This window comes from Tamandua tetradactyla, chromosome 2, assembly GCF_023851605.1.
Source record: "Tamandua tetradactyla isolate mTamTet1 chromosome 2, mTamTet1.pri, whole genome shotgun sequence".
Classification (NCBI taxonomy): domain Eukaryota; kingdom Metazoa; phylum Chordata; class Mammalia; order Pilosa; family Myrmecophagidae; genus Tamandua; species Tamandua tetradactyla.
Window position 1 is genome coordinate 125,303,973 of NC_135328.1, and position 18,112 is coordinate 125,322,084.

Genomic DNA, 18,112 nt, shown 5'->3' on the forward strand with positions numbered 1-18,112 from the left:
TTCTCTTTCAAATAACCATCAGTTTCAAGGAATAAAAATTCAACTAAGAAGCGGCTTCAGCATCTCTCCATTTTTTCCTTGCAGCTGAGTGAAGAACACGAGCTTGAGTGTGAAAACCTGTGCCAAGACCCGCCACAGTGACATGCTCAGGAAGGCCTTCCAAAGGACTCAGCTAAAAATAGCCCCCACATGCACAAGGGCACTGATATAATGAAAACATATCTGTGTACATATTTTTAACATAATGGGACTCCCTGAGTCTCACTTATCTTATATACCACCCTGCTGGGTTTCCCCCTTTGTCCTTAGCGAGGACCTTCTCGTAAACATCACATCTGGCTGCAGTCAAACATCTGCTGACACTCCCCTCTTCACAGAGTCAAATCCTATGTGGGCAGATGAGAGTAGCTGGTCTGACGTGACACTGTCATAATTCTGAGAGGCAATGAGATAAACAACCTTGTATCATAAGAAATTTGAAACGTGATGCAAATAATGTAGATGCTTGGGAAGATGTGAAATGTTTTATAAAGAGGGCTCCTACTCAAGTACAATGAACTGAAATACAATAACTATTCTGCTGTCATACAAGCCAGAAAAGACTAAGATCTCTACTGCAAAATGAGTCCTCTGGTCTGAAAAGTCTCATCACCAATGGAAGCAGGTTCACACGCCACCACAGAAGAACTCAGGGCTATCTCCGAGCCCTTCTGGCAGATGCCAGCTGCAGGTACCCTGGAGGCAGCTGCTAGGCTAGCAGACATGGCCCAGCATGCAGAAGGCGGCTGCTCTGCAGGCTCACTGCTGACATCAAGATGCCCTGAACTCACTCAGAAGCTCTGTAGGAATATAACGCCCAGCTCTACGACAGAAGTACTCCACTTACTTCAATAGGTCTAGGCTATAAAATAGTATGTGAATTGTCAGAAAGCAGAGGTCCTCCTCACTGCTCAAGAAGACAGGAATGAGGTGTCTTTCCAATAAAATGAAACAGCTTTAAATCAAGTAGTTGGGCAACACACAATCCACAAATAAGCTGTAACAACTTCACACACATGTAATTAACATAAAGCAAATTTGTTGCTTATTTTATTAAATTTTAGTGCTTTCTTAAAATAAATATGGTCACATAACATCAAACATAATGAGAAATAAAGCACACGTGAAAAGCATGGTGACAGAAAAGCTCACTCCTGACGGTTCCATACCCACCACTTTGGAAGCCAGGCAGTCTTTAATTGGGTATGTACAGTACAGGGAGCAGCTGCATCTAGCACAGCATATACAAAAAAAGCCATAAACCATAACTTTTCCTGAAGGAAAGGAGGAAACTGAAGACCTACAGCCCATGCTTGCATTTCGTACCATATTTTATGTACACAACTCACTTACCGTCTTTATCTATCTAAAATTATTTAACAGACTTGTCTCTAACTTTTCTCTCCACTGATCTTTAGTTTCTTCGGAAGTTCAGATAGATTCAAGTAACACTTCTAAGAAAATATGTGCAAAACTAATATAAGTGACCCTGGAATCTTCTGGCAGTTGGGTCACATCAAGACAGCAAGGCAGCTGGTCATGTCCTGCGGAGGCAACTGGGCAGCCCGGGTGGGAGGCCGCCGAGGTCCAGTTGGAAGGCGGTGGCTCCTGGGGAGTGGCTGACCTGGAAAGGTAACACCGATTGTTAAGACCAACACGAAAAGAACCTGAAGCCAGGCCACATACTCAGAGTTCCGAAAGAGCTGTAAATAACCACTTTAATCATTTTTAAATATGCAACAAAACAAAATTATCATCGAAAATGAGAATGGCATACTCCTGTCGAGAGTACACTTCTCTTCCAGAATTGAGACTCAAGACAGGGCAGAGGTGGTGGGGCTACAAGTCATGACATAATAAAAACACTACGAGAACTGTCACCATAAGTGCATCGTTGTTGAAGAGGAACATGCTCAGAGTGAAAAATAGTCTACTTTACCAAAATCTGTCTTTATTAAAGGTAACAAATCATCAGAGCACTGTCCAAAACGTAATGACGGCTGCAGTGTGTCCAACTGCCTACTGTAAATTAGGCAGATGCCAGCAAATAGTGCCTTGTCACCATCCTCATGATTGCATTTCAGAAAGAATCACCTCAATATTTGTAAACGTTATTTTAGAAGAAGACAGACTGCAGATTTCAGTGCTTCTAGGGAAACGGTATTTTCAGTAAACATTTTCTGAGCAGCAAGGAACAAGAATTTTTTCCAGAAATCCTAGAATTGGATATAAAGGTTGGCAGTAGACAATCAATAAATATCATACAATTTCTCAGATGAAGATTTCCCCAACATTCCTTCTCTAAGGACATTCACGTCCCCGTCCTACCAACTCACTGGAGACCAGAGCTCACCAAGGTGAGGAGTGTCAGGTAATGTGCAAAAGGGCTGAGGTGAGAGGCAAGAAAAGCAAATCGAGTCAGGTTCAACTTATGCTGGAGGGGAACTTCAAGTAAAGGAGCCGCCGCCTGGACCTGGCTGCATGCATACCCCTCACCAGAGCCTCGGAGTCAGCAGTGACACAGCCACAGAGCCACAGGATGAAAGCCCTGGCAAGATTTACTCTGTCCCCCTCTTCGCCACGTATCCACCATGGGGGCTGGACACCAGGGAATGGGTGTTCTGTTGTCTAGAGGCCTCTGGAAAAGGTTTGTGACTTTGCACACTTCGTACCCAGATGACGAAAACAATAAATACCAGGCCGGTGCTCTGGGCCGGCACTCCCCGCCAGGTCACTTGCGTGTCTGTGTCTTCTTTGGCACTGCTGGCCGCCTGGGCTGCCACAGGTGGTTGTGGATGGTGAGGGCGTCCACGCTGACAGACATGGTCTTGGCCGGGATCAGGCTGAACTGCTTCCGATCAGAGCTGTATTTGTAGAGCTTGTCAATCATCTTCCTGGTGACACTCTTGGGCCCTGTGCCAGTCAGTTTGCAGATCTCCTCAGTGTCGGGGTAATAGCAGTAGAGGGCCCTAAACTGGCAGCCGGCGTCACGGAACAGGATGATGTAGTGGTTGGCGTCACATTTCTCCAGCTCCTGTATGGACAGGCAGAGGGGAAGGAAAGGGTGAGTTTTCAGGTATGCCACAGCCACAGCACTGGTCACCCTACCCATGCCAAGTTTACTTAAAATGTCTAGGTGTATTTGAAAACTCGATTAGTGCCAAGATGGCAGGTTAGTAAGTGTGGGATTTAGTTTGTCTTCCAGAACAGCTTCTAAATAACCAGGAACAGTACAGAACAGTTCCTGGGGCCATGTGAGTGACCAGACACACAGCATACCCCAGTCTGGACCAGCTGGACTGGCTGCAAGTCACCCAGGGTCATGAGTTCCCCAAGCTGTGGCGGCCGGAGCCCCTCCCCCATAGGCTGCTTCCCAGAGGGGAAAGGAAAGGGACTTTACTAGCAGTAGAGACTGAGCACAACTAAGTTCCAACTGTGGAATTAATTCACAAACTGACTAATAAAAATAAGCCCCCAGCTCAGTTGAACCTTGAGTCAAAGCAGAGGTTGCTGATTTTTACCCAGGCACAGAGGGGGCAGGGCTGATATAAAAAGAAAAAAGAAACAAGAGGGGTTTTTTGGATCTGACAGCATGTAATACTTAAAAGGGCCTGGGCCCTGAAGGAAAGGAGAGGGCACACAGGATCTGAGGGGACACAAAGCAACATAACAACTTAAGTTCCTGATTGGCAAACCCAAGGAATGAGGGTCCTGCTCTGAAAAGGATCTTTCTCTTTTTTGTGGCTGTGTTTCGACAGCTTAACTGCCTTTGGATACAGCTGCAAGGCTTCTTGGGTTCCACTGCCCCAGGCATAGGCAGAATTAAGCTTCTTTGACAGCTTGTCTGGAGCCTGTGGCTTCCCCAGGAGAGGGGTGGGGCCCAGCTCAGGTGGAATCCTTCCTCAAGGAATTCAGACCCCAGGGTGTGGAAAAGTGAAACAATTAAAGCCAGCCTACAATCTCTCCTCTGTCTCATACAGGCCCCCAGCAGGGAGAGTCAGCCGAAGTTAAAGACACCACATCACCTTATGTGGGTGGGACCTGCAGACAGAAAAGCGCCACACACAGGGCAGGAGAGGAAAAATGCAGAGTCCAGAGGCTTCACAGGAAAGACTTTCAATCCGCTGGGTCTCAACCTCAGGGAAAACTGATGCAGGCGACTATTTCCTCCTGAGAGGAGGCCAGTTTGGTCTGGGAAAATCTGGCTGGGGTCTATAATACCTAAGTAGACACTCCTGGGGGGTGAGGAGATGGCAACATACAGGCAGAGCAAGAAACAAGAAAATAAGAACTGAAAAATTCTCCTCTGTTAAAACCTAAACTAGAGGTCCAGAATAAGCTGAACTGAATGTCAAAGAACAGATAGACAACAAAGTGATCCACCAAGAAAATTCTAGGTAAAATAACTGAAAATAGTCTCCAGAATAAACTAATAAAGGTAATTAAATGCCTAGATGCCAGCAAAAAAATAATGAAACACACTAGGAAAACTGAAGATATGGCCCAATCAAAGGAACAAACTAACAATTCAAATGAGATAGATACAGGAGTTGAAACAATTAATTCAGAATGTTCAAACAGACATGGAAAACCTCATCAAAAACCAAATCAATGAACTGAGTGAGGATATAAATAAGGCAAGGAATGAACAAAAAGAAGAAATGGAAAGTCTGAAATAATGAATCACAGAACTTATGGGAATAAAAGGCACAGTAGAACAGCTGAAAAAAAAAACAATGGAAACCTACAATGTCAGATTTCAAGAGGCAGAAGATAGGATTAGTGAACTGGAGGATGGAATATCTGAAATCTGACAAGCAAAAGAAAATATAGGGAAAAGAATGAAAAAATATGAGCAGGGACTCAGGGAATTAAATGACAACATGAAGTGCACGAATATACATGTTGTGGGTGTCCCAGAAAGAGAAGAGAAGGGAAAAGGAGGAGAAAAACTAATGGAGGAAATTATCACTGAAAATTTTCCAACTCTTAAGACATAAAATTACAGATCTAAGAAGTGCAGCATACCCCAAACAGAAGAGATCCAAACAGACATACTCCAAGACACTTACTAATCAGAATGTCAGATTTCAAAGAGAAAAAGATAACCTTGAAAGCAGCAAGAGAAAAACAATCCATTACATACAAGGGAAGCCCAATAAGACTATGTGTAGATTTCTCAGCAGAAACCATGGAGGCAAGAAGACGGTGGGATGATATATTTAAGATACTAAAAGAGAAAAACTGCCAACCAAGAATTCTATATCCAGTAAAATTGTCCTTCAAAAATGAGGGAGAAATTTAAACACTTTCAGACAAAATATCACTGAGAGAATTTGTGACCAAGAGACCGGCTCTGCAAGAAATACTAAAGACACATATGAAAAGACAAGAGAAAAAGGTGTGGAGAAGAATGTAGAAATGAAGACTATTAGTAAACATAAAAAGAAGAAGAATTAGATATGACATATAAAATCCAAAAGGCAAAATGGTAAAGAGAGTATTGCCCGTACAGTAATAACACTAAATGTTAATGGATTAAACTCCACAATCAAAAGAAACTGGCAGAGGGACTGAAAAACAGGACCCATCTATATGCTGTCTATAGGGAACACATCTTAGACCCAAGGATAAACACAGGTTGAAAGTAAAAGGTTGGGAAAAGATATTTCATGCAAGCAACAATCAGAAAAGAGCAGGAATAGCTACACTAATAACCAACAAATTAGACTTTAAATGTGAAACAGTTAAAAGAGACAAAGGAGGACACTACATACTAAAAAAAGGAACAATTCAACAAGAAGACATAACAATCATAAATATTTATGCACCGAGCCAGAATGCTCCAAAACACGAGGCAAACACTGAAGACAGTGAAAAGAGAAATAGACACATCTACCATAATAGTTGGAGACTTCAATTCCACACTCTCATCAATGCAGAGAACGTCTAGACAGAGGATCAATAAAGAAACAGAATTTGAATAAGACAATAAACAAACTAAACTTAACAGACATTTATAGAACATTACACCCCACAACAGCAGGATACACCTTTTCTCAACTGCTCATGGATCATTCTCAAGGATAGACCATATGCTGGGTCACAAAGCAAGTCTCAATAAATTTGAAAAGATTGAAATCATACAAAACACTTTCTCAGATCACAAAGGAATGAAGTTGGAAATCAATAATAGGCAGAGGGCCAGAAAATTCACAAATATATGGAGGCTCAACAACATACTCTTAAACAACCAGTGGGTCAAGGAAGAAATTACAAGAGATATCAGTAAATATCTTGAGGCAAATGAAAATAAAAACACAACATATCAAAATTTATGGGATGCAGCAAAGGCAGTGCTAAAAGGGGAATTTATTGCTCTAAATGCCTATTTCAAAAAAGAAGAAAGAGCAAAAATCAAGGAATTAACTGTTCACTTGGAAGAACTAGAGAAAGAACAGCAAACTAACCCCAAAGCAAGCAAAAGGAAAGACATAATGAAGATTAGAGCGGAAATTAATGAAATTGAGAACATGAAAACATCAACAAAACCAGAAGTTGTTCCTATGAAAAAATCAGTAAGATTGCTGGACCCTTAATGAGGTTGACAAAAAGAAGAGAGAATGTAAATAAATAAAATCAGAAATGGAAGAGGAGACATAACCACTGACCCCACAGAAATAAAGAAAGTAATGACAGGATACTATGAACAACTTTATCCTAACTAGACAATGTAGATGTAATGGACAACTTCCTAGAAAAGCATGAACAATCAACACTGACTCAAGGAGAAATAGACAACTTCAACAAACCAATCACAAGTAAAGAAATTGAATCAGTCATTTAGAAGCTCCCCAAAAAGAAATGCTCACAACCAGATGGCTTCACATGTGAATTCTACCAAACATTCCAGAGAGAATTAGCACCAATCCTGCTCAAACTCTTCAAAAAAACTGATGAGGAGGGAAAGCTACCTAATTCATTCTATGAAGCCAACATCACCCTCAAACTAAAGTCAGACAAAGACATTACAAAAAAAAGAAACTACAGACCAATCTCTCTAATGAATACAGATGCAAAAATCTTCAACAAAATTCTTGCAAATCGAATCCAGCAGCACATTAAAGAATTATACACCATGACCAAGTAGGATTTATCACAGGTATGCAAGGATGGTTCAACATAAGAAAATCAATTAATGTAATACACCATATCAACAAATCAAAGCAGGAAAACCACATGATCATCTCGATTGATGCAGAAAAGGCATATGACAAAATTCAACATCCTTTCCTGCTGAAAACATGCCAAAGGATAGGAATAGAAGGGAACATCCTCAACATGAGAAAGGGAATATATGAAAACCCCACAGCTAACATCATCCTCAATGGGGAAAAACTGAAAACTTTCCCCCTAAGATCAGGAACAAGACAAGGATGTCCAATACCACCACTGTTATTCAACATTGTGTTGGAAGTTCTAGGCAGAGCAAATAGACTAGAAAAAGAAATACAAGGCATCAAAATTGGAAAGAAGTAAAACTCTTACCATTTGCAGATGATACGATACTATATGTTGAAAACCCCGAAAAATTCACAACAAAACTACTAGAGCTAATAAATGAGTACAGCAAAGTGGCAGGTTACAAGATCAACACTCAAAAATCTGTAGTGTTCATATGGTAAGGGTGTTTGTTTATTTGTTGTTATATATTTTTTAAAAATTAATAAAAGAAAAGAAACGCTAGGGAGAGGGTAGACTGTGGTAAAAAAAAAACTGCAGTGTTTCTATACACTAGTAATGAACACTCTGAGGGGAAAATCAAGAAAAAAATTCCATTTACAATTGCAACCATAACAATAAAATATTTAGGAATAAATTTAAAGAGACAAAAGATCTATACAGAGAAAACTACAAGAAATTGTTAAAAGAAATCACAGAAGACCTAAATAAATGGAAGGGCATACTACGTTCATGGATTGGAAGACTAAATATAGTTAAGATGTCAATTCTACCTATATGAATTTACAGATTCAATGCAATACCAATTAAAATCCCAAAAACTTATTTTTCAGAAACAGAAAAACCAATAACCTTATCTGGAAGGGCAGGGTGCCCCGAATAACTAAAAGTATCCTGAGAAAGAAAAATGAAGTCGGAGGTCTCACGCTACCTGACTTTAAGGCATATTATGAAGGTACAGTGGTCAAAACAGCATGGTACTGGCATAAAGATAGATATACTGACCAAAGGAATTGAAGAGAGTGTTCAGATATTGACCCTCTCATCTATGGACAATAGATCTTTGATAAGGTGGTCAAGCCAACTCACCTGGGACAGAACAGTCTCTTCAATAATGGTGCCTAGAGAACTGGATATCCACATGCAAAAGAATGAAAGAGGAACCATATCTCACACCCTATACAAAAGTTAACTCAAAATGGATCAAAGACCTAAACATTAGATCTAAGACCATAAAACTGTTAGAAGAAACTGTAGGGAAATATAACTCTTATAATAGGAGGTGCTTTCCTAGACCTTATACCCAAAGCATGAGCACTGAATAAAGAAATAAATAAATGGGGATTCCTCGAAATTAAACACTTTTGCCCATCAAAGAACTTCATCAAGAAAGTAAAAAGACAGCCTACACAATGGGAGATAATATTTGGAAACGATATATGAGATAAAGGTCTAGTATCCAGAATATATAAAGACATTGTTCAACTCAACAACAAAAAGACAAACAATTCAATTACAAAATGGGCAAAAGACTTGAACAGACACTTCTCAGAAGAGGAAATATAAATGCCCAAAACATACATGAAAAGATGCTCAACTTCCCTGGCTATTAGGGAAATGCAAATCAAAACCACAATGAGATATCATCTCACACCCACCAGACTGGCCATTATCAATAAAACAGAAAACGACAAGTGCCGGAGAGGATGTGGAGAAAGAGGCACACTTATCCACTGTTGGTGGGAACATCAAATGGTACAACCACTGTGGAAGGCAGTTTGGCGGTTCCTCAGGAAGCTAAGTATAGAACTGCCATATAATCCAGCAATACCATTGCTAGGTATCTACTCAGAGGACAGGAGGGTAAAGACAGAAATGGACATTTGCACACCAATGTTTGCAGCAGCATTATTTATAACTGCAAAGAAATGGAAACAGCTGAAATGTTCATCAACAGATGAGTGGCTAAAGAAGCTGTGGTATATACATGCAATGGAATATTATGCAGCTGTAAGACAGAATAAAGTTATAAAGTATGTAACAACATGGATGGACCTTAAGGACATTATGCTGAGTGAGATTAGCCAGAAACAAAAGGACAAATACTATATAGTCTCACTGATATGAACTAACATTAATGAATGAACTTGGAGAATTTCAATTAAGAACAGAGGTCATCAGGAGATAGAAATAGGGTAAATACTGGGTAACTGGAACTGAAGGGATACAGATTTTGCAACGGGACTGACTGTAAAAACTCAGAAATGGATAACACAATACTACCTAACTGCAATACAATAATGTTAGAACACTGAATGAAGCTGAATGTGAGAATGATAGAGGGAGAAGGCCTGGGGGCACAAATGAAATCAGAAGGAAAGATAGACAATAAAGACTGAGATGGCCTAATCTAGGAATGCCTAGAGTGTATAATGATAGTGACTAAATGTACAAATTTAAAAATGTTTGCATGAGGAAGAACAGAGGAAGGTCAATAATGCAGGGTGTTGAAAATAAGATGGTTAATTAATATTTTAAGACTTTAACTTATGCGTGAGTTTAAAGCAAAAAAATACTTATTTGGTACAAAATTCATATTTTGACTAGTGCATTTCCTAATATAACTTATGTGGACAGCTTAACTGAACACCATAAGTACATGGAACCTTAAGTAGGGCATGAGATTTTGTAGGTTTGTCCAGAGTGATGCCTCGATAAATCCCAGAAGGACTTTATTGCAAAGTTCCCTTGGGGGGATGGTGAGAAAGGGGGAAAATTCAAATTCCCCAAGTGGAGAATTCTTGCTCTCACAAGCAATGGGGACAACCAAAGCAATAGGCTAAGCCCACAATCTTGGGGTTTGTTCATATGAAACTTAACCCCACAAAAGATAGGCTAAACCTATTTAAAATTAGGGCTAAGAGTTACCCCTAAGAGAGCCTCTTTGGTTGCTCAGATGAGGCCTCTCTCTCTCAGCCAACACAAGCAAACTCACTGCCCTCTCCCTGTCTACGTGGACATGACTCCCAGGAGTGTGGACCTTCCTGGCAATGTGGGACAGAAATCCTAGAATGAGCTGAGACTCAGCATCAAGGGACTGAGAAAACCTTCTCAACCAAAAGGGGGAAGAAAGAAATGAGACAAAATAAAGTGTCAATGTCTGACAGATTCTAAACAGAGTCAAGAGGTTATCCTGGAAGTTATTCTGACACATTAAATAGATATCACTTTTTAGTAAAGGCATAACAGAGAGGCTGGATGGAACTGCCTGAAAATGTAGAGTTGTGTTCCAGTAGCCATGTTTCTTGAAGAGGATTGTACAATGATATAGCTTTCACAAAGCGACTGTGTGATTGTGAAAACTTTGTGTCTGATGCTTCTTTTATCTACCTATGGACAGATGAGTAAAACAGATGGATAAAAAAGAAATAAATAATAGGAGGAACAAATGTTAAAATAAATTTAGTAGATTGAAATGGTAGTGATAAATGAAAGGGAGGGGTAAGGGGTATGGTATGTATGAATTATTTTTCTATTTTCTTTTTCTGAATTGATGCAAATGTTCTAAGAAATGCTCATGATGATGAATATGCAACTATGTGAGGATATTGTGAATTACTGATTATATGGAGAATGGAATGATCATATATTAAGAATGTGTTTGTTGGTATATTTTTTTTTATTTAAAGATTAAAAAAAATTTCTAGGTATATAAGAGGTAAAAAGAGAAAAGGCTTTTAAGATTAAGTAGAAATCACATAACAAGATGTTCAACATCCTCACCCATAGGAGAATGCAAATCAAAACCACAATGAAGTTCCAACTCACCCACTAGGGTGGTGATAATCACAAAGACAGAAAATAACAAGAACACTTGGCAGGAAAGGAGCAGAGATTGGAGCCCTCCGACTCCACTTGTGGGAAAATAAAATGGTGCAGCCACTTGGAAAAGCCTGGCAGTTCCTCATAATGTTAAGCACAGACTTACCATATGAGCCAACAATTCCATACACAAGAAATGAAAACATGTTTCCACCATGGGCATGGCCACGCAATGGAAACCATGTGTTCTAGTTTGCTAGCTGCCAGAATGCAACACACCAGAGATGGACTGGCTTTTAATAAAAGGGGATTTATTTTGTTAGTTCTTCAGAGGAAAGGCAGCTAACTTTCATCTGAGGTTCTTTCTTACGTGGGAAGGCTCAGGGTAATCTCTGCTGGCCTTCTCTCCAGGCCTCTGGGTTCCAACAACTTTCCCCGGGGTGATTCCTTTCTGCATCTCCAAAGGCCTGGGCTGAGCTGCAAGTGGTGAGATGAGGTATGCCGAGCTGCTTGGGCTGTGCTACGTTGAGCTCTCTCATTTAAGCACCAGCCAATTAAGTCAAACATCATTCATTGCAACAGGCGCGCCTCCTAGCTGACTGCAGATGTAATTAGCAACAGATGAGGTTCACGTACCACGGGCTCATGTCCACAGCAACAGAACTAGGTGCCTTCATCTGGCCAAGCTGACAACTGAATCTAACTACCATACCATGCATCCACCGAAAAATATGCTCATCAGTGCTCCTAGCAGCACTATTCAGAGTGGCTGAAAGTGCCCATCAGTGAATGAAAGCCTGAGCAGAACGTGATCGTGACACACCCACACGATGGAATCTTATTTGGTCAAAAGGACAGAATGAAATCCTGATCCACGCCACATGGGGTGAACCTCGGAGACAAAGTTCTAAGAGAAAGGCGCTGCCATAGGAGGCCACATACTGACTTCTTTGACAGAGAATGTCCCAAAGGGGCAAATCTAGACACAGAAGGCAGATTAGTGGCTGCCAGGGCTGGGGGGATGGGGAGGCAGGGATGAGGAGTGACTGCTGATAGAGCTGTGTAAACGTTCTGGAATTACGAGTGGTAGCGATGGCTCAGTTCCATGAATATAGTGAAATTGTATATGCTAAATGGGTAAACTGTACCTTAATAAAGCTGTTACCAAAAAAAGCCTGAAATTGATAAGATAAACTATTGATATTTGTCATAGTGCTTGTAACATTGTGCTCTGACATTTAAACATGTTAAAATATTTTTCATAAATATGTATTATTTGTACATGTAATGGGTTTATTGTTTTATATAAATTAATAAGCAAATATTTTAAGGAAGATTAAGTGAACAAAGAGAACCCCACTCTGCAAATACAATCTGATCTGAACTACACACATGCTATGCTTAAACACTGTGGAGGCCTGGCACCCAGACTGCAGAAAGACACATTCCTAGACTTGGGTCATCACTGTGGGTGTGATCTGGTAAGTGGGATCTCTTAGTGAGATGACTCCAGCTAAGGTGTGCCCAGCTGAGTCAGGATGGGTCTTAATCCTGTTACTGAAGGCCTCACAGGGACAGCCCTAGAGACAAAGCCAGGGGTGAAGCCAGAACCTGAAGTCAAAGGAACCCAGAAAAGAAGGAAGAGGCCAGGAGAGGCCACCAAGGGCACGGACACGTGGTGGGAAATCCCAGGCTCAAGGACCCCCAGCAGTCGTCCCCAGAACGCCAATCTGGGGAGAAAGCATTGCCTTGATCACACCTCAGTTTTGGACTTCTCCTGGCCTCAAAACCATGAGCTATTAATTCTCGTTGTTTAGATCAACCCATTGCTTGGTATTTAAATATGAACAGAAATTAGATGCCGATAAATAAAAGAAGTCTGAATTGTGGGGAAAATGAGATTATGGGCAGGTTATTTCATCCTGAGTTAGAGGAGGACAGAACATGTGTTCTGAGGTTGGCACAGTCTTATTTCAGCCAGCAGCATGAGAGAGGTGCTCACGGCAGGCCTCGTGTCTGTCCCTGGAAGGCCTGCCAGCCAGACGCCCATGGGCACTGAACTCTCAGGTGGCCCCAGTGCACAGCCAGCAGAGGAGGGAGATCCACTGTGTGCACCAACAATGTGGTTTATGCTCCTCTTGGGAGCCTGGAATCTTGGTCTGTACCAGGTAGAGTTGCCTGGTTCTCGAATGGGCCTCCGGGTGGAGCGTCACCCACATGTTGCTGGGGGACAGTGCACTTTTCAAGCCCTGATGGGAGGGAGGGAGGGAGACCTACCTAGGGTTCTCTGCAGACCCCACCTGTGGCTGCTCCCCAGGTGACTGGCTTTGTGTCCTTTCGATGCCACTGCTCCTAAGTCCTACCAGCGAGCACAACCACATATGAGACCCATGAGTTCTTCCAGCACATCTCTAATGTGAGGTCTTAAGGACCACAGACACAAAAGGCAAATAGTCTTTTCTGTACAAAAATCTACCCAGGAACATTAGCAGATCAAGGGCTGACTCTGACCCAGTCAAGCTGAAAGATGTGTGACAGGAGGGAGGGATGTTCTTAACAATGCAGGTTTTCTACATTACAGAAGAGAAAAACACACCTGCTTTGAAGTAGGATGCAAGCAAAAACAACCAATGAGGAAAACGGCTTGGTCTTAGTTATTAGAAGGCAGAGTTTGGATGGAAGACAGACTGCCATGCAGTCATCATCCATTCGTCCTTCATGGAGCCCTACACTCAGCAGGGTGGTGCCCTGAGACCAGTCCCCAGCACCCTGAGCACTAAGGCAGGGCCTCTCCTCTCTGGAAACCTGCTCAACTAGTATAGAACTTGCTCCCAAATTTTGGATTCCTGTCCCCAAAGACTGACCTAGAATCCACACTTGGATGTTTTAAAGGCATTCCAAAATGCGCTTGCTCAAACGGAGTTGGATTCCCCTCCCACACCTGCTCCAGGCATAGGTGTCACTCAGCTGAGGCACTGCCACCTTCTCCACTGCTCAGCCCAGACCTGAGAGTCGATCCCTTCCCAACCTCTCACCCCTTATGAAATCAGGAAATCCAGGAAGCTCTACCCCTCAAAAGTTCTGAGACCCCCCTTCTTACCATAACTTTCTCCTGATTTCATGACTCACCTCCCCACCCCCTGCTTGGTCGTTGCCCACCACAGTGGCCACACACCCAGCATTGCCACACCACCCAAACTACAGCTGGAGTTCTTCCCAGGCCAGCAAGAGCCCTGGTCATCTCCCCAGTGGCCTCTGCCCCCTCCCCTCCACAGACACACTAGGTTTGTTCCCCTCTCTGGGTTTTGGCTCACTCCCTCCCCTTATCAATAAGACCTACCCTGAACCACCCATTTAACACCACAGCCCTGCTCTGCTTTCCCCTTTTTTCCAAATGGTCACTTTCTACCCTACTAAATCAGGAGTCAGCAAACTACAGCCCACAGGCCAAACGCAGTTGTTGCCTGCTTCTGTAAATGGGGTGTGGGGACACAGCCAGCCCCGTTCCTTTGTCCAGTTAAAGCAGCCACTCCAGAGTGGAGGCGCTGCCACGGAGACCACATGGTCTGCAGACAGATGTCAAAGACCCACCAGGTTGTCTCCCGTGCTGGCTCTGGGCTGCGCAGTCAGCTCCTGGTAATGAGTCAGAGGGCCCTGCCCTTGTCACCACGGAAACCACACCTCTGGCCTCTGGGCCCAAAGCTTCCAACTATTAAGGGTGCCCCAGGGCCCAACCTGAACCCTCTATTTCCAACTGCCTTCCGGATCTTTCCCCTTGGTGAGCCACCATCATCGCAGTTAAAATGACCCAAGCTTGACCCTGTCCTGCCAGCTGAGGCAGACACAGTGCCACCCTCAGGGAGCAGTCAAAAACAAACCAAAAAACTACTCTTTTTCGCCCAGGACAAACTTCCCGTCTCTCCAGTAATCCAGGTTCCAAACTGGAATCGCTTCCCCCCCATCCCCGCACCACCCCTCACTTCCAGTATTCTCCCACCCAACCCTATCCTGTGCATTCTCTCAGCTTCTCACCCTCCCACCCAGCCCCCGGCCTCCTCACCCTTCTGGAGTGCTGTACCATTTCCCCACTCTTGCAAGTTTCCCATCCCCACCCACTTTGGAGGAATTAAGCCCCCTGCCCACCCTCACCTACTCCCCTACCACTTCCCCCAGCCTCCGAGCCCTCTGACTTGAACAGATGAGCCTTCTCGCCAAGCCTGCAAGGCACCCCCCAAGCGATGTCTCGCCATGCCTGAGTGGAATGCTGCCCATGATGTCTGTCTGTCTGAGTCTGAACTTCTCATCACAGGCTACTCTTTCTGAAGCCGCCCAACCGCCCACCAGGCCCCGGTGCCATGCAGAGCAGCCTGATGCTGCTCCCTAGACGCACAGAGAAAAAGAGCCAGGCACCGACTAACAGCAGGAAAGTTTAAAATTACACATTGTGAGGAGCCCCATGTGCAAATAACTGGGGACATTTTCTCTTAAAAAGACCCTCCACTCACGAGCATCTTTCCTTCTATATAAAACTCAGCAGAGTTGTTACTTGCCTCTAATATGGAATTCTTGTGAGGCTCATTCACTTTTCCCGCCAAGCAGCAATGGGATATAGCATTGTGGATAATCGGTTTGTTCGATTTGCTACTGGGCTCCTTGAAGAGCTTGGGACCTATGAAAAACGGGTCAAGATTTACAAGGTTAACAGCTGAGGCATACACTTACAGAGAAAACCAACAAGTTCTCAGAACCAAGCAATGGGAAGGATGAATTAGGGATACTTGTGATATTTTTTAAATGGGAAGAAAGAGTATTAGAGTAACAACCACTTCAAATACATCCAAAAGAATTCTACCAGAAATCTTAAACAAAGAACAAACTAAAGTAATTAACAGTTTACCCCTTTCTAATTTTACTTTCTTTGATCTAAAAAGGCTCTCCAGGACACACAACCACTGACCACCACTCTGCTCAGACTGGTGGGAGGGGGCAGGCGGGTCTGGGGACTGCACGTTTCCCACACTCTATCACCATAAGAGTTAAAAGCAGCTTCCTTCACAATGAAAACATTTTATTAGAAAACACTTTTCAGATCAAAATAAAGAGGGGTGTCTGAAGGTGGTGAGAACCGTGTGGTGTGTGCAAAAGCCTGTCACCTGTGTACTCGGCCACAGACGCGAGGGAGGACGCGGCGGATGCCGTCTCCCAGTCCCTGTCGGTGCTCCTGCTCGGGTTCCGGCTCAGCGCAGACAGGGCTTCCAGGGACTCGACTCTGAAGGCACAGGAGGAGAGGATGAGAAGACTTGGAGGAGGCTGCCCTTCCTCTCATCCCCAACTAGCCTGGCTGGCTGTCCCGGCAGTCCCTTTAAGATGGCCAAATGCTGTCATCAGTATAAAGAGACGACCAGCGGGTCACAGGGTGCATGACATCATGGCCAACAGGCTGGCATTGCTCTAATGCTTCCGCAGAAATAAGCTTCGGGCAAAATTCACACATGAGGCACACCAGGTGCCCCACCTTCACGTAGGCTCTTGCCGCATGAGCACCGTGCTGCCCACAGCCTTGTTGCTGCCAAACCAGTAGGGAACCCAGAAGGGAGAGAGCCAGGCAGGTGGAATCCAAAAGCTGAGGTTCCAGAGTCCCTCGTACCACGCAGGCCCTGAGCTGCACAAGGATGGGGCAAACACCTGCAGCTCGCTGTCTGCACAGGCCAGTAGATGCTGCAGCTGTGGTCCCAGCCAGGGAGAAGGGGCTGGGGTCTGACTCCTACCAGGTCAACTGGCTGCCAGACAGAACAAAACTGACTCTTCAGAGGAGGGGCAGGCCCAGAACCTTTGCACGCACCTCCACCACAAGGCCCAGCAGAGCACAAAAGGCCCAACAGGAGAAGAGACAGGAAAAGGAGCCCAGGTGGACACACACGCATGAGCACACAGACTCATGGGACAGGGAAGCTCTGCGCTGCCACAGAGTACAAGACAGCAGAGGGTAGTGGTCACTGGGGGCGGGGCCCAAACCAGTGCGCAGAGGTCCAGTGATATTTATGTAGGTCCATGTATCTCCTCACATATTCCTTTGGGATTACAAAGGGAGAATTCTAACCACAAGGGAAAACCTGGCCAATGCTGCCTTAACAAATGACCCAGATCAACTTGACCAATATGGGTAAACTGGACAATGTGCACTAAGAAAGACACAATCCTGCTTCTGGGACATTCTGCCCAAAAATGTACAACCCAAATCTATTAAGAGAAACCCAAACTGAAAGACAGCCTGCAAAATAACTGGCCCATGCTTATCAAAACCTTCAAGGTCCAGAAAGACAAAAAAGGTGAGGAATTGTTCCAGATTAAAAAAAAAAGATGAAAACAAAACAACACTAAATGCAGTGTACAGCCTTGAGTTTGTCCCAGCTCTAAAAGACAGCACTGAGACAGATAAGCATTGTTGGAAATGGACTGCTGGCCAGATGAAAGTACTGGTCCGAGAGCTGCACTGTGGTTAAGAAACAAAGTCCCCTTCTTCAAAGAAAGGCACTCTAAAGTATTCAAGAAAAAAGACAAGATACCTTCAACTTACTATTAAATGGCTAAAAGACCTGCATGCACATGAGGGGAGGGGAGGGAGTAACAAAGCAAACATGGCAAAATATAACCAACTGGTGAGCCTGGGTAAGAGCATTTGGGTGTACCCTGTAAAATAACTACAACTCTTCTGTGAACTTACAAGTATTTCAAACTCAGTCTCTCTGACAGCTTCAATCAGGCAGCCCCAAGTACCCTCCCTGGACCCTCCGTGCCCAAGCCCCTTACCGCTGGGAAGGTATACTGCCTGAGTGCACGCTCTCCGGCTCTGTGGTCGCTGCTGACGCCAAGGACAGGCTGGAGCCAGACTGGGCCCGGCTTAGATTATCAGCTGCCAGGGACAAGAGACATGATGGCTCATGAAACACTTTCATAAAAAAAACACTCATTGCGCCCCTGACCAACACAAGAGGGCAAAGAGGGCAGA

General features: G+C 43.7%; 1 protein-coding gene across 5 annotated transcripts in view; it reads right to left on the reverse strand.

The window, feature by feature from the left end:
• Positions 1-1,058: 1,058 nt before the first annotated feature.
• The window catches only part of CAMSAP1 (calmodulin regulated spectrin associated protein 1), a 112,057-nt gene continuing 95,003 nt past the window's right edge, over positions 1,059-18,112 (reverse strand). For 3 of the 5 annotated variants that reach the window (XM_077148783.1, XM_077148778.1, XM_077148782.1), the window contains 4 exons: positions 17,914-18,016; positions 16,257-16,372; positions 15,654-15,772; positions 1,740-3,073 (listed from right to left, as the gene is read on the reverse strand). In XM_077148783.1, coding sequence (XP_077004898.1) covers positions 2,771-3,073; positions 15,654-15,772; positions 16,257-16,372; positions 17,914-18,016 — 641 coding nt within the window. In that variant the 3' untranslated portion in view covers positions 1,740-2,770. Of the gene's footprint in view, positions 1,664-1,739; positions 3,074-15,653; positions 15,773-16,256; positions 16,373-17,913; positions 18,017-18,112 lie in introns of those variants that run through there. The other 2 variants (XM_077148781.1, XM_077148779.1) reach the window with 2 other exon arrangements.